Source organism: Odocoileus virginianus, chromosome 33 (assembly GCF_023699985.2).
Source record: "Odocoileus virginianus isolate 20LAN1187 ecotype Illinois chromosome 33, Ovbor_1.2, whole genome shotgun sequence".
In the NCBI taxonomy this organism is placed as follows: Eukaryota; Metazoa; Chordata; class Mammalia; order Artiodactyla; family Cervidae; genus Odocoileus; species Odocoileus virginianus.
The window spans coordinates 26,730,736-26,747,354 of NC_069706.1; the positions used below are offsets into that span (position 1 = coordinate 26,730,736).

The 16,619-nt window shown below is 38.8% G+C and overlaps 1 protein-coding gene across 1 annotated transcript in view; it reads left to right on the top strand.

The window, feature by feature from the left end:
* VKORC1L1 (vitamin K epoxide reductase complex subunit 1 like 1) overlaps window positions 1–12,882 on the top strand; it is a 56,041-nt gene extending 43,159 nt beyond the window's left edge. Inside the window, exons 2-3 of the mRNA XM_070461265.1 lie at window positions 5,070–5,179; window positions 9,039–12,882. Coding sequence (XP_070317366.1) covers window positions 5,070–5,179; window positions 9,039–9,265 — 337 coding nt within the window. The 3' untranslated portion in view covers window positions 9,266–12,882. The remainder of the gene's footprint in view (window positions 1–5,069; window positions 5,180–9,038) is intronic.
* The last annotated feature ends 3,737 nt before the right edge of the window (window positions 12,883–16,619 follow it).

Sequence of the window (16,619 nt, forward strand, 5' to 3'; positions counted from 1 at the left end):
TTTTCTTCTAGAGTTTTATGGCTTCAGTTCTTACATTCAAGTCTTTAATCCATTTTGAGTTCATTTGTACATGTGGTGTATAAAGTGGTCTAGTTTCATTCTTTTGATGCAGTTGTCCAGTTTTCCCAACATCACTTACTGAAGAGACTATTTTTTCCCCATTGTATATTCTTGGCTCTTTTATCATAAATTAATTGGCCATACATGTGTGGGTTTATTTCTGGGCCCTCTGTTCTGTTCCATTGATCTATGTGTCTCTTTTTATGCAACTGCCATACGGGTTTGATTGCTGTAGCTTTTTGTATAGTTTAAAATCAAAGACTGATGCCTCCAGCTTTGTTGTTCTTTCTCAAGGTTGCTTTGGCTATTCAGGGTCTTTTGTGATTCCATGAAGACTTTAGGATTGTTTGTTCTATTTCTACTTTATCTCACCCCAGTTTATAAAGTTTTGTCTGATTTGTGATTTGGGTTTTTTGCGGGGGGCGGGGAAGGGGGGGACTGGTCAAAAGCAGTGATTTTCAAACTTTTTGATAGGAGAACCCCTTTATACTTTTAATAATTATTGTTGTTGTGTTGTTGTGTTAGTTGCTCAGTCGTGCCTGACTCTTTGCGACTCCATGGACTGCAGCCCATCAGGCTCCTGTGTCCATGAGATTTTCCAGGCAAGGATACTGGAGTGGGTTGCCATTTCCTTCTCCAGGGGATCTTCCCAACCCAGGGATCAAACCCGGGTCACCCCTAAAAGGCCTTGTTTATGTGGGTTATACCTATATTTGGTATTTTGGTATTTACTGTATTAGAAGTTACAAACTGAGAAATTATTTAAGTATGCATTCATTCATTGAAACACAATAAACCCATTATATGTTAACAAAATATTATGAATAATACTCCCTTCCCCACACACACACACCACGAACACACACGATAGTGGAAAGACTTGCATAGTTTCTCTTATTGCAGATCTCTTTAATGTCTGCTGTAAGGTAAGTCTGTTGATTCTCACCTAAGGTCCTGAGATCTGCAGGTAGCCTTTGGAAAACTCCCCTATACACTTGTGAGAGAGTGATAATGAAGGAGGCAAATAATGTCTTAGATTTATCCTCAGTGACTGAGGATACCCAGGTTGGAGAGCAATTGGTTTTAAGATTTGTTTCTGGCAAAACTAGGAGTGTTTAAAAACCTTTCAGCAATTTCTTATCATAGCTTAGGGAATGGTATTGGTTGTTTTGAACCCAAATACAAAATATTCAAGGAACTTATATTTGGATCAAAGATGAACCTTTTTTTAAGAGTCAAAGATTAAAGACAAGTTATCAATTACATGATCTCTTTTTTTGTGTTATCATACTGAAGCAAAATGAACAGCTGTTTAAGTAATACTTTCAGAAAACAGTTCTTTTTGCTTAATCGGTTAATATCCCATCTCGTTCCATAAGGCACTTGGGGCAACTCTGCGGATAAGTGGTATAATAGAATTTTGAATATAGATGGGACAAGGAGAAAACGGTTAGAAACTAAGACAAAGCCAAGTATAAAGTTAGCACATACACTTTTGTATAACGTTTAGAATTGGGAGAAAACTACAGTATTTTCAAATGTTCCAGCTGGAGAAAGGCTCACTGAGGGTCTTAATGACTCCTGCCGTCCTTGGCAATCGTGCAGCATAGTGTCCTTAATGAAAATCTGTTCTTCCCTTCCCACGGAAATAATCTTGCTAACAGCTGTTACATCAGCTTTATCAAAATGTATTCAGGTATATTCAGTATTATTAATTGTATTTGTATGTGTGCTCAGTCTTGTCCAGCTCTTTGCAACCTCATGGACTGCAGCCCATAGGCTCCTCTGCCCGTGGGATTCTCCAGGAAAGAATACTGGAGTGGGTTGTCATTTCTTTCTCCAGGGGATCTTTAGTTACAGAGTGTGAGCTCTCGTTCCCTGATCAGGGATGGAACCTGAGCCCCCTGCATTGGGAGCATGGAGACTCAGTCACTGAACCACCAGGGAAGTCCCGGTAATTGCATTTTATAATGTTATGCAGGATAAAGAGCACAGCTGCCATCCAGGAGACCAGAGATGTAACTTCGGTTCTGAGGCTGGATTCCTCCAAGCCTCGGTAGTCACGTACTTCTTGCTCGTGGGAAGAGAGGAGAACAGGTTGCTGGAAAGGGACTAACTAATTTGGGAGATGGAAGCACTCTATAAGAGTGTTGAGTGGTTTAGGTTTTTTTTTTTAAATGAAAGGTACTTACACTCTCACTTCACACTAGTAGAATTACTTCACACTCCAGAATTGCTACACCATGATTACAATTTGTATACCAGGGTTACTCAGGTATTTGTATTGGTCAAAATTATACAGTTAAGATTTGTGCATTTATACACATTTTACCTTAAAAAAATTAAAAATAATCACGTGGTTAGTGGGTAAAGGTGGCAATGAAACAAGAAAGGCACAATTTTCAAAGCTGCGTGATAGGGACATGAGGTTACTATCCAGCTCTGTTCACTTTGTGTATGTACATTTGAAGCTTTCCATGTTAAAATGTTTTTGTTTAAGCAGCTTTTTGCTCTACCGTATTAGAATGTCAAAAGATAGCATTTAGAATTGATAAATCAAGAAAGCAATGTAAAGATATTCTTTAGAAATGTGGAAATAAATAAAAGGGGAAAATAATTAAAAGGCATCAAAGTGGTTGCCTATGGGGATCAGAACTGAGTGGAGAGAGGGCTGGAGTAGGAAATATCTCGATTTTGTTTTTTAAGGCTTTCAGTGTTATTTGATTTTAAACCTTATGCATATATTCCTTGGATAAAATGGTATATTCATTCTGTGGATTACTGCATTGTTTTCGAGGAACATATCCACAAGATCATATGTGGATAGTTAGTATTAATTCTAAACACAGACCAACGCTTAGAATAAAAATTCTGTTTACTTATGATAATTTCGGCAGTATGCCCAGTTATTTCCATTGCCAAAGTTGGTGATTTACATTTGAATTCCTACTTCAGATGCAGAGGGCTCCAGAGTTTGATTGCATAGTTTGTCCCTGCCCTCCTGCAGTTTGTTCTTGACACCAGAGTCAAGAGTGATCATTATAAAGCTTCTATTACTCTCCTGTTCAAAAGCCACTGAGTGGCTTCCCATGGCAGTTAGAATACAATTCAAACTCTTCATCATGGCCCACAGACAAGGCTGTTTAAGTTACATAAGTGATGGGACGGTGCCTTATCTTCCTGTCACTCTCCCTCCTCAGAGTCAGCTGGATCCGAGCTCTTGCCTGCCTCCAGGCTTTCATACTTGCCATTGCTCCTGAGACTGGCTGCTTCTCCTCATTCAGGAATTAATTCCTGAAAAAGGCCTCCCCTGACCATCTAGCTATAGTAGCTCCTTCCACCCCTTCTCCATGTAAAGCAGTGGTGCTGAGAGTGGTCCTCAGACCAGAGGCATGAGCATCACATGGGAACATTTTGTTTTGTTTGGAAATGCATTACAGACCTGCTGAAATAAAATCTGCATTTTAACAAAATCCCTCTGGTATGCAGTGTAAATTTTTCAAAAGTTCTGATCTAGAATAACCCCCCTTCTCAATTTTCCTGTTAATAGCTCATTTCTGAAGATAACCTGGTCATTTACCTGTCCATTACTTCTCCCTAAATGAAATAACTGTACAACGATCTTCATGGTGTTCACTAATTTGTATAATTGGGGTCATACTATCTCTCACCCTCATCATTATGAAGAGATTCACTATTTCTTGGACTACTGAAGTCATGCAGCTAATGAAGAATCACTCATTTATCCTTATCTTCAGGTAGTTTGTCTTCAGAACTGAAGTTTAGGTTTTATTGAGCACTTTGCTACAGACTGAAAACACTTTCTTTTTGGTATTTTATAAAGCACTTCCATTTAGAGTGCTGACTTTAAAAGATGCACGATGTGAGAGTTGCAAGTTAAGTTTTACTTGGGGCAAAGTGAGGACTGTAGCCCTGCAGACAGCATTTCAGATCAGCAGGGGAAATATACATGACCTTGGTGGGGGGCAGTCCATGCAGTCAAGCACATATTTTCTTGCAGGTTTCTTCTAGTCGGGAGCAGCAGTTGTCACTACGAAGGATTTTAGTGTTTTTCTAGATATGAGGAGATACAAGAACTGGGCTCATGAAATCAGCTCCTGAACATATCTGACTATCTGAAAACCTGTCCTGTGGGGTACTGAAAATCAACAGCTGCAGTAGCACATGATTTAATCCTTGGTAGATGTAGATGGCATCTACCTAGAGGTAGATGGCAAGTGCCCATTTGGAGCTGACAAGAGTTAAAGTTATCTTTAAAGGTTTTTATCCAAAGTAAATGTTAGTCTACTATTTGTATCAAATTTTATTAAGTCAGAATTTAATAATTTTTTAATAAGAAAATAAGATTCTGAAAATGGAAAGTCAAATGCAAAATTTTCAGTTAAACTAAAATAAAAACTGATGGGGCAAATAAGGCATCAACTTTTTCCTTGTGAGGTAAGATTCTAGGAAAAAGTTTAGTTTGGGATAGTCTACATTTAAAGATAATGTTCCAAGGATATGTCTCCTCATGCGTGTCCTGGGTCAGGAAAAGTTTCATTCTATGTACTTTGAGTGAAGAAATAGGACAGCTTACATTGGTGACTTTCAACTAGGGGTGATTTTGCTCCCAGGAGACATTTGCAATGGCTGAAGACATTTTTGGTAGGTGCAGCTGATGGAGAGGGGGGTATAGAGGCCAGGAACCTCTAAATACCCTGTAATGACCCCCACTGAACACCTCTCCACCACAAAGAATTATTTAGCCCAGAATGTCAGTGGTGCTGCTTCAAAGAGACCCTGGCTTAAATTGAAAGAGCCCTTCCTCAGCAAATATTAATGCTATCAGAAGAACAACACTTTGTTCAACCTTTTGGAAAAGAGACTATATAGAAACTGGCAATTTAGAGATTCAGATGGGTATGTGGGCAGGAAATGCTCAGATAGTTCTCCTTTTTTAAAAAGAAGAAAACTTAAAAATAGGGTTACTGGTTTTCTTTATTTTACAGATGGGGTCGAGGATTTGGTCTTTTGGGTTCCATTTTTGGAAAGGATGGTGTATTAAACCAGCCAAACAGTATCTTTGGACTTATATTTTATATACTACAGTTATTACTTGGTAAGTATTTATACAGCAATACATAAATAAGTTTGTTATATTTCACTTTGTCTCTGCCCTGATGTGTCTTTATAGTAAATAAAAAGCAGATGTTGATGGTAGAACCACTAGTTTGTAACACATTTTTGTGTTGTGAAAACTTGGTTCACTAAGATTTTGATGACACTCAGCCTGAACTTGGTATTTGTTGGTATTTACTCAGGGGTAGGAGCATCCCAGGATGCTCAGAAAAACAAGTCCCATTCAGGGAAATTATTACTCCAAACAGTTTGCCTGGGAAACCTTGTTTCCTTGTTATTTTGTATACTCTGTAGCTATTTTAAAATATTATGCATTGAGAAAACATTAATAGTAAATTATATTCATTCATAATTCCATCACCTTTATTGCCACTATTGCCATTGTTCCTTACCTTTTTTACTTAAATTTATGTGAACTCTCTTATACTGTCTATCCTCTTAAATGCCTTGCTGTTATGGATATCAAGGCCTCAGATTTTTTAATGTTCTAAATAATACTACAGTGATTAACTTTGTTTAAAGTCCTCTTCTCATACTCCCTTTTCTCTTTGAATTATTTCTGCAAAACAAATATCTAAATGTAGGATGAATGAGTCAACAAACATAGATTTTTTGGGGGGTATGGATTTTAACAGGTAGAAACAAACTGATTTTCCCTCAGTTGTCAGGTTTTCCCAAAGCTTCAACCATCCTCATTTTTTTTCCTATAAAATTTCTAATTCAGCAGTTACATATTAATAGCCATATTAATTTTATTTTTAATTTTATAGCATTTTAATTTCCTATTATTGCCACTTTAGTTATTGGGATCCTGATTACAGTACATTTCATATTTGTTACAAACATTTTACTCATTCTTTATTCTTGTTTTAGAAATACTGATTTTGTGAATTTTGATTATACAGAACGTTTTATACTTTCAGAGTTAAATCCATCCATCTTTGTCCTTGCGTTTCAATTGTTAATATTTTATCCTGTTATCTGGCAGGTCTTCTGTATAGCACCAATAGATTTATTGTAAGGCAAACTGTGCACCTAAATTTTTCTCAATAGCCCTATCAAGTTTGCTCCCTTCTGTTATCTGTATATCCTGCAGAAATAAAACACACACACACACAAGGATATTCATAGCAGTACAGTTTAAAATAGCAAAAAATTAGAAGTAGCTTGTAAGGATTAAATAAATTAGGTTACAAGCATGCTAGAAAATACTATGTAGCCATTAAAGAGAAAAGTAGGTCTACAAACCCTAGAAGATCAAAACCTAGTTTAGCAATTAAAAAATAAAGCAAATTGTGGTGTAATAGAGAATAAGTATATGTTTATATATGTGCAGAGTTGAGACTTTCACCTTTTATTCCATTTAATTGTTCTGTTTGAATTTCTAAAGAAGAATATAAAGTGTAAGTTCACAATAAAATAACCTAAGAAAAGCTTCTGACTCTGTTAATTTTGGGAGATGGTGTTGAACAAATTATTGTTTTGTAATATTTGTTAATTTCATTATATACACATTTAAAATCATGTGTATTTTATGTATTTTTTCTAGTCACATTTTAGACATTCACATGCATTTTTAGTGTTTGTGTCTTTACCACTGGAGGCACATTTGAACTCCCCAAACCTGGTTTTCCAGAGCACATCAGGTTCACTTCCTTCTAAGTTGTTCAAGATAGAGCCTTTTTGTTTTTGGCGGCACTGTGCAGCTTTGTGGGCTCTTAGTTCCCCGACCAGGAATTGAACCCAGGCTACCACAGTGAAAGTCCTGAGTCCTAACCACCGGACCGCCAGGGAAGTCCCATCCTATTAGCTCTTTAAATCTGCACAACAGTCTTAAGAGGCAGTCATGATTATTATTCCACTTTTACAGTTAAGGAAAAGAGTGGCACAGAGAGTAAATAACTTGCCTGTATCATTTTGAAATTAACTATCTTAGACAAAATTAAGGTGCCAGCGTTCATTTTTGAAGTTTGAGATATTAGCATCAATGAGGTCAGCCAACTTTGTTTTTTAGTAAAGGGCCAGATAGGAAATTATTTAGGCTTTGCTGACTGTCACAGCTACTCAATTCTGCCACTGTAGTGTGAAAGCAGTCACGGTCATTACATACATGAATGAGTGTGGCTGGATTACGATAAATCTTTATTTACAAAAGCAGGTGACATGAGTAATCCAACGGTATCTTAGTCTGGAAAGAGCCTTGTTAAAGCATCACGGATGTCGCTGGTGGTCCAGTAGTTAAGACTCCGTACTCCCAATGCAGGGGATGCAGTTTCAGTCCCTGGTCAGGGAACTAAGATCCCACATGCCGCAGTGGGGTAAAATAAATAAATTAATAAATACTCCTCTGCTTTTAAAAAAAAAAAAAAGATTCTTTAAACAACATGTATATTAAGTGGTCTCTAGGCAAGTCGGTCCCCATGGCTAGGCTAGAGCCCAGATGCAACTTCTCGTTGTACTGGTAGTGTGATCTCAGCTCCGTAATTAACCTCTTCAAACCACTACCACTTATTTATTTTTATCCTGTTTCTGTGCTCCTTATCCATTAGTTGTTGGGTAGGAACTCTGCTGTCTCCTCTTGTCCTTGAAAATAAATGCACATGTTCTCATTACTGTTGGCTACAGGAAATTACAAAACCAAACGTGAAGATGTCAGATGATAGCATCAAGAGTTCAGGCAAGTGTTTGTCTTGAGAACTCAGGTTAGCACATATAACTGCCTTTTTTTCTCCATCTGGTTTGACCCACATGTGGCCAACTGGCCAAATGTGGTTTTCCTTATGCCCCAGGGTGAGCCCTTCTGAAATGTTTATCATGACTTTTTTTTTCCTTCAACAGCATGTTGATGTAATCATCTCCCATTATGGGATTTTTGATAAATTTGATCTAAACACAGGAAAGCAAATTTTACTTTCCACAGGTGGGGAGCCTGTCTATAGTGAAAAGGGTTTGGGATGGTCTCACCAAATGTGTCCTGCTTGGAAGAGAAGGTTGTGGTCCTCACATTACTTTTTTTTTCTCCTTTCATTACTTTATTCATTATAGGAGGTCGGGGTGTCAGTTTTACAAATCTGCTTCATTGCATAATATGATTGCAAAAGTGCATATTTTCTTTACATGCCTTAACTAAGGCTAGTTTATGGAATACTTAATATTTCATCCAGAATATTTACCAGTCAAAAATAGTGCAGCTATGGGATGGACATGTACACACTGCTATGTTTTAAGTGGATGACTAACAAAGACCTACTGTAGAGCACGGGGAACTCTGCTCAGTGCTGTGCGGCAGCCTGGGCGGGATGGGAGTTTGGGGAAGAATGTTGTTGTTGTTTAGTGACTAAGTCATGTCTGACTCTTTTGCAACCCCTGGACTGTAGCCCACCAGGCTCCTCTGTCTGCAGGATTTCCCAAACAAGAATACTGGAGTAGGTTGCCATTTCCGCTCCAGGGGATCTTCCTAATCCAGGGATCAAACCCGCGTCTCCTGCACTGGCAGGTGGATTCTTCACCACTGAGCCACCAGGGAAGCCCTGGGAGAGAATGGATACATGTATATGTATGGCTGAGTTCCTTCACTACTCACCTGAAACTGTCACAACATCACAACATTGTTAATCGGCTATACTCCAATACAAAATTAAAAAAACAAAAAACAATAACACTGCAGCTATCAAATTTAAGAAAATAGACCTGTAGGTCTTGTCCTCAAATTTCAGAGTGTTTTGTCTTAAGATGAGTGTTCCAGCCCTGCAGCAAATCACAAAATGTTACCTTTGAACTCGGAAGCTTGTTCTCCAGTGTCCAGGTCTGACTGAGCCAAGTGTCCCTTCCTCTTGCAGGTCTGACAGCAAGTGCAGTTGCAGCTTTAATCCTCATGACATCCTCCATCATGTCCGCAGTGGGGTCTCTGTACCTGGCCTACATCCTGTACTTTGTGCTGAAGGAATTTTGCATCATCTGCGTCATCACATATGTGCTGAACTTCATTCTTCTTATCATCAACTACAAACGACTAGTTTACTTGAACGAAGCCTGGAAACGGCAACTGCAGCCCAAGCAGGACTGACTGCCTGACGAACTCTTTACCTGACACTCTGAAGTCCCTTTTTCCATTAAGTTTATTTTGCAGCAGTTTGGTGTTTTTTTTTTTAATTATTATTATTATTCTTCTTCACAACAGACACTTTCCCTAAGAATCTTAAACTGATTTTTTAAAATCCTGTAAATTAGAAGGGGCTCTAGCTATTTTCTGTGTCAATCTTCATTTTAAATATGGATACAAAAAAAGGATACACCGAGCCAATCAAAGACAAGCTTTAACTTTACTTTGGAGATGTTTCTGAAATGGTAAAATGTAGCCCTAGCCCCTTCCCCTCAGTTGTAAAGTGAGCAACCATTGCTAGTAATTCTCTAATGTGTATAAATTCAATTTCAGGTATAACAAATGTGATCATGACATGAAAATATTTTAGAATAGATACTGTATTCAATATTGCCATGTTTACAATATGTAATATGTTTTTTAGCCAATGGATTTAAACATGTAGATTCAACTAGAATCCATTTATGTGCTATTTGTAAATAAAGGTAGAGATATTGGATCCAGCCCTGCAGAAACTTGCTGTTCAGCTTAGTTGGAGTGTAGTGATGAGGAACTGTCAGCTCACTGCTGACTGAAGACATAGTGAAAATACTAAGTCCACACAGAGCATCTTGTAGAAAGGACTGGCAACTGTGGGTCCAGCACTGACAGCAAAAATAATAGGGTGACTGGTTCCCTTTCATCTCCTTCCTTTGAAAGGAAGAAACTAAATTTGGACATTCAAGTCAAGCTTGTACCTAGTCATAAAACTGGATCAATTAGAAACTTACAGTGTGAGTCATGTGACCAGACTTTCAAGGCCTTCAGGACACTAAAGGTGGGAAAATGGGTAGATTTCTCTGGCAAAAAGCTGGAAATAGTACTATGGCATTTCATAGTCTCTTACAACAGGTGAATTTTCATGCACTTAATTTTCCTTCACATTAGTGCCAGTCAACCAAACAGTATTGGCTTGGAAAATCATCAGTATAAGCCCCAGTCACTCCAGAGTAGGATTACTCTTGGGTAGCTCCATAGTGTTTCTCCTGTTTCTTTCTTCACTAACTAACCGGACATCTAGTTTAATTGTTTTAGGGTCAGATATTACATTTGTAAACTTTAGGGCTGACATGCTGCTCAATTGGCTTAACTGGGAGGAGTACTAAAGGGAGAAGTATCTCAAGGTGGAACATAGTACTCTTTCTAATAACTACCACAATGCAGAGTCTTTGAAAGCGATTTGAATAAACCCAAATGAAACAGTGACAGTACATTTCTGTGGTTAACATCTTCTATCAGAATGTTCAAAGTGCCTTCTGTCTTAAATCTCAAACCAAATATTTTGTGTGTTGAACTTGGGCAGAAGTGTCCTTCCTTCCTTTCTCAGCATGAAGTAGGAAACTTGCAATCTATAGAAAGGTTCTGTGTGATCTTTTCATTTCTTAGGTTGAGAAGGAGTAGCCATGTTTTTGCTTCCAATTCTGTTCATCATTATGTTAAGAAGAAACCGGTAACTATTGAGTGTTCTGCCTTTTGTAAGGAGGGGACAGGCTCTGCTCTGTAAACCATAACATGTAGAGTCATCAACTGTCCAGCAGTTTCCAACCAACTGTCATAATTGATGCAGTGTATTTTTCTAGCCCAAGGCAGGTATCAAATTGCATTGTAATGTACTTTTAACCAGTTTAAAAGAGTTTTGTAAAAGATAGCTTAGTTCTGATTTCATCCAGGCTTATATTTTTTCCCATGAATGTGAATATTTCAATGTCTGTTTTATTATGTATGTATTGTTCTTGTTTCTCTAAAGAACTCTAGAAAGTGTTGATTAGATGTCTGGTATTTATGGAGAAATGAGTTCTCTGGAGAGCTGCACAATGAGCTCGTCGGGCAGCAGAGCTTCCCCTCTACCCAGCAGATCAGCAGTTCACTGCTTCTCTTTTCTCCACTAGTCTGGAGACGGCTTCACCGTGATGACATCGTGGTATATATATATATAAACTCTGGTCGTGCTAAACAAATTCCTTGTGTCCCCATTTAAAATTGTTCTTTGCCCTCCTCTGTATCGGTCAGCGGAGTAGAGTTAAAAGCTTGTCTTGATGTTGCGTTCTTGCGAATGTCTGCAATTCTTTCGTGAGAAAACATCAGAGTGTTCAGTCAGACCCTTCAAGTTTTTCCTTTGCTTTTCTAAGCCTTGGGGACACTACTGTTTCAGTTACAGAAAAATTGTTGCCACATTCCTACAACCCCAGAATTCATGTCCTTCTCACTGAGTGATGAACATGTGCTGCCTAAAATACCACGTGGTGATGCCCATCTCTCTCTAAGCAAAGGACCCCCACCCTGGTGTGTGTGATTTGGTATTTTTTCCCTGGGAAGAATTTAGGCTTCCCTCTACATCCTCAATTCTACCCTAGAAGAAGGGGAAAACCCCCTGTTATAAAAGTCTGAGGGTTATTAAGATTATTTCAGACTGAATATTTAAACACTGCAACATTATTAGCTACCAGTGTTGAAGAACAGGTTGGGGAAAATATGAATTTCTACTTCTCAGTTTTCAAAATGATTTGTAACAGATGAAGCCTCTTATTTACTTGACAGTCCTATCATTTGAAGAAATAAGAGGTGTCATGGTTACATGATAAATTTTAGGAAGGCTCGGTGGTTTGAAGGGTTTCATTTTTTTTTTTTTTTTCATTGCAACTAGTTGCTATCAGTTGAGGGCCAACTTCTGGTGAAATGTCAGGTTTAACTAGCTGCGTGCCCTGGGTGTATGTAGCCCCTCCTTAAATCCATGACTTTCAAAGATGTTGATAGCATTGACTATTTTCATTCAAAGAGACAAAGATCTCTCATTTGATACAAGAGATCTTTGGACCTCCTACATAAAATACAGGACCAAGACTACAGTGAAATTAAAACTGTGAGTTGGCTTTAGTTTTCTTAGACTTCATTTAAGACTATCAGCAGAAGTACAAAGTTGTCTTCAGCAAAGCTTGACACCAATAACTGCTGACAGATCTTACCCTGAACATCAGTACTGGACAACTGCCAACAAGAAACCCACTCTCATTTTTGGTAACCTATTTGGGAAAGAATACCTAATATTCAATCTTTATCCTCGTGTATTTTTGTGTATTTTTTCCCCAATGGGCAAGTACTGGTGAAACACTGCTATTTATATATTTTAGGCAGCACTTATGAGTCCTAATTTGTGAGAACTACCCTTCAATAAATCAAAGGTATGGGGTGGGAGTCCAGGTGACTTGGTTAAACTTTTTTTTTTTTACATATTAGCCCAGAAAAGGTAAAATGTTTTGTTATAAAACTGTATTAAGCATGGCCTAAGTATTAGGTGTATGATCTGTATAGTATGTTCCATCAAAAAATATTTATTACTAGTGCTTTAAGCTCCAGAGTAAACATTCATTTTAAATGGAGTTCACTGGGCAGATTTCCCCTTTAATATAGATAGAAATATTCTTTATCAGAGATTTAGGACACAGTTTTGCTAACTGGTAAAAACAAATGTAAATATGTAAGAATGTTTATTTGTTGCACATAACTTTTTTGGTATAAAATAAATGTAGAAGTTACCTGTGGAAGTTGTGCTGCCCTCATTCTTATACTGCAGTGTTACATTTCAAAAATGTAACAGTCTTCAAAAATGAATTCAGTCTTAGAAATGATTTTAAGTTTTGGTCACACCCTGAGGTCAGGACCTTAGTTCCCCAACCAGGGATCGAACCCATGCCCCTTGCACTGGAAGACAGAGTCTTAACCATTGGACCATCAGAAGTCCCTATAACTGATCCTTACAATTAATAGCACAGCCTCATTTCTACAGGTATAGAGTTGACTCTTTTTCTCTTAAATTATATGTAACTTATAGAATACGGAAGCAGAATTCTTAGAGATTCTAGTTCTTGGAATTCCTGTGGGTTTATGATGTATGTGGTTGTCAAGAATTAATGACGATGTTACTGCTTACAGTTCTGTGAGCACATAGACTGTATTAATCAGATGTTTTTTTCACTGCTTTACTATAGCTCACCTTGAATACGCCACTCTTAAAATCTCCTAAAAAGTTAATATCTGCAAGAAAGATAATTTCATTGGAAATGCAGTTAGCCATATTTTATTGAATAGAACAATTGTGTCCTTTGTTAGGACCTTAGGACTTGAGAAAAGAATCTTACCCCTAATTTGTAAAACATTTAAGTGTGTCTGTCATTTTTCTTTTTTTTAATGTTTGTCAGGTAAAGAATTTTATATATTATTCCTTGACATTAAACTGGAACATAAAACTTGATTACTTCAAAGAACTTAGTTTTAGTGGTAACAAAATAAATATACAGCCCCTAAAATTCCTAACTTATTATTTGGGTGAACGACACCCTCATTTCTTCTTGGAGAAAAGGGCATGTGTTGAGACAAGAAATCCCCTACAAGTGGATCAAACTCTGTATTAAGAACTACATTGATTTATGGTCTTCAATTTGATTGAAGCTTTCAGCTTTAAATCAGGGTTGATGAACACTGACATTTTACAAATAACGTACCTTCCTTAATGGAGCCTGCGGAAGAGGGGCAGGAGGACAGATTCCTAAGGAAAGACCGTCCTCGGGGTCAGAGCAGGGGGCGGCGCCAGGTGCAGAAGTCTGCCTGTCTGCAGCCCGTGCATTCAGAGGCTGCATCTCCACCTTTAGTGGAGTCGGCTGTGACGGTCCAGTGGGCTTCTACACCTGTCTGTCCCTTTCAGTCCAGACAGAATGATGGCTGCGGTTAGAAGAATGTCCCAGAAGCACTGGTAACCTCTGAGCTCCCTTCCAGTTCCAACACTGCTCCATTCTTACCTCCCTTCTGCATCTCCGTCAGCTTAGCTCCAGTTCACGGACCCTGTGCCTTCTTCTTCCAGCATGATGCTACTTTCTGTGAATTTGCTGAAACTTCAGCCCTTCTGGGGGGTTCCTAGCAGTTGTTTTCTACTGTCACCCACTCAAGTCAAGGCTGCCCACAAGCGCAGGCAGCAGGGCTGGTTTGGTGGCAACACAGTTTGTAAGCCGCCACTCTGAATGGGGCATGAGTGCTGAAGCAGAGGTTTCCCAAGACTCTGTTAAGGCTACAAAGATGTAGAAGCTCTATACAGTCAGCAAAAACAACACCGGGAGCTGACTGTGGGTCAGATCAGGAACTCCTTACTGCTCAATTCAGACAAATTGAAGAAAGTGGGGAAAACCACTAGACCATTCAGGTATGACCTAAATCAAATCCCTTATGATTATACAGTGGAAGTGAGAAATAGATTTAAGGGACTAGATCTGATAGAGTGCCTGATGAACTATGGGGGTTCGTGACACTGTACAGGAGACAGGGATCAAGACCATCCCCCAAATAAAGAAATGCAAAAAAGCAAAATGGCTGTCTGAGGAGGCCTTACAAATATCTGTGAAAAGAAGAGAAGCAAAAAGCAGAGATATACCCATTTGAATGCAGAGTTCTGAAGAATAGCAAAGACAGACAAGAAAGCCTTCCTCATGATCACTGCAAAGAAAGAGGAAAATGATAGAATGCGAAAGACTAGAGATCTCTTCAAAAAAATCAGATATACCAAGGGAACATTTCATGCAAAGATGGGCACAATAAAGGACAGAAATGGTATGGACCTAACAGAAGCAGAAAATATTAAGAAGAGGTAGCAAAAATACACAGAACTGTACAAAAAAGATCTTCATGACCCATATAATCACAATGTGTGATCACTCACCTAGAGCCAGACATCCTGGAATGTGAAGTCAAGTGGGCCTTAGGAAGCATCACTATGAACAAAACTAGTGGAGGTGATGGAATTCCAGTTGACCTATTTCAAATCCTAAAAGATGATGCTGTAAAAGTGCTGCACTCAATATGTCAGCAAATTTGGAAAACTCAGCAGTGGCCACAGGACTGGGAAAGGTCAGTTTTCATTCCAATCCCAAAAAAAGGCAATGCCAAAGAATGCTCAAACTACTGCACAATTGCACTCATCTCACACGCTAGTAATGCTCAAATGTCTCCAAGCCAGGCTTCAGCAATACGTGAACCGTGAACTTCCAGATGTTCAAGCTGGTTTTAGAAAAGGCAGAGGAACCAGAGATCAAATGGCCAACATCTGCTGGATCATCGAAAAAGCAAGAAAATTCCATAAAAACATCTATTTCTGCTTTACTGACTATACCAAGCCTTTGACTGTGTGGATCACAATAAACTGTGGAAAATTCTGAAAGAGATGGGAATACAAGACCACCTGACCTGTCTGTTGAGAAATCTGTATGCAGGTCAGGAAGCAACAGTTAGAACTGGACATGGAACAACAGACTGGTTCCAAATCAGGAAAGGAATACGTCAAGGCTGTATATTGTCACCCTGCTTATTTAACTTATATGCAGAGTACATCATGAGAAACACTGGGCTGGATGAAGCACAAGCTGGAATCAAGATTGCTGGGAGAAATATCAATAACCTCATATGCAGATGACACCACCCTTATGGCAGAATGTGAAGAACTAAAGAGCCTGTTGATGAAAGTGAAAGAGGAGAGTGAAAAAGTTGGCTTAAAGCTCAACATTCATGGGAAAAAAAAATATGGAAAGCTCAACATTCAGAAAACTAAGATCATGGCATCCGGTCCGATCACTTCATGGCAAATAGACGGGGAAACAGTGGCTGACTTTATTTTGGGGGGTTCCAAAATCACTGCAGATGGTGACTGCAGCCATGAAATTAAAAGACACTTACTCCTTGGAAGGAGTGTTATGACCAACCTCGACAGCATATTAAAAAGCAGAGACATTACTTTGTCAACAAAGGTGTCTAGTCAAGGCTATGTATGGATGTGAGAGTTGGACTATAAAGAAAGCTGAGCACCGAAGAATTGATGCTTTTGTACTGTGGTGTTGGAGAAGACTCTTGAGAGTCCCTGAGACTGCAAGGAGATCCAACCAGTCCATCCTAAAGGAAATCAGTTCTGAGTGTTCATTGGAAGGACTGATGTTGAAGCTGAAACTCCAATATTTTGGCTACCTGATGCAAAGAACTGGCTCATTTGAAAAGACCCTGATGCTGGGAAAGTTTGAAGACAGGAGGAGAAGGGGGCGACAGAGGATGAGATGGTTGGATGGCATCACTGACTCAATGGACATGAGTTTGAGTAAACTCCAGGAGTTGGTAATGGACAGGGAGGCCTGGCATGCTGTGGTCCATGGGTCACAAAGAGTTGGACACGACTGAGTGACTAAACTGAAGGCTACAAAAACAGCCTGAGACACCAAAAACAAATGCAGATGCTTTTCAGCACTATAGA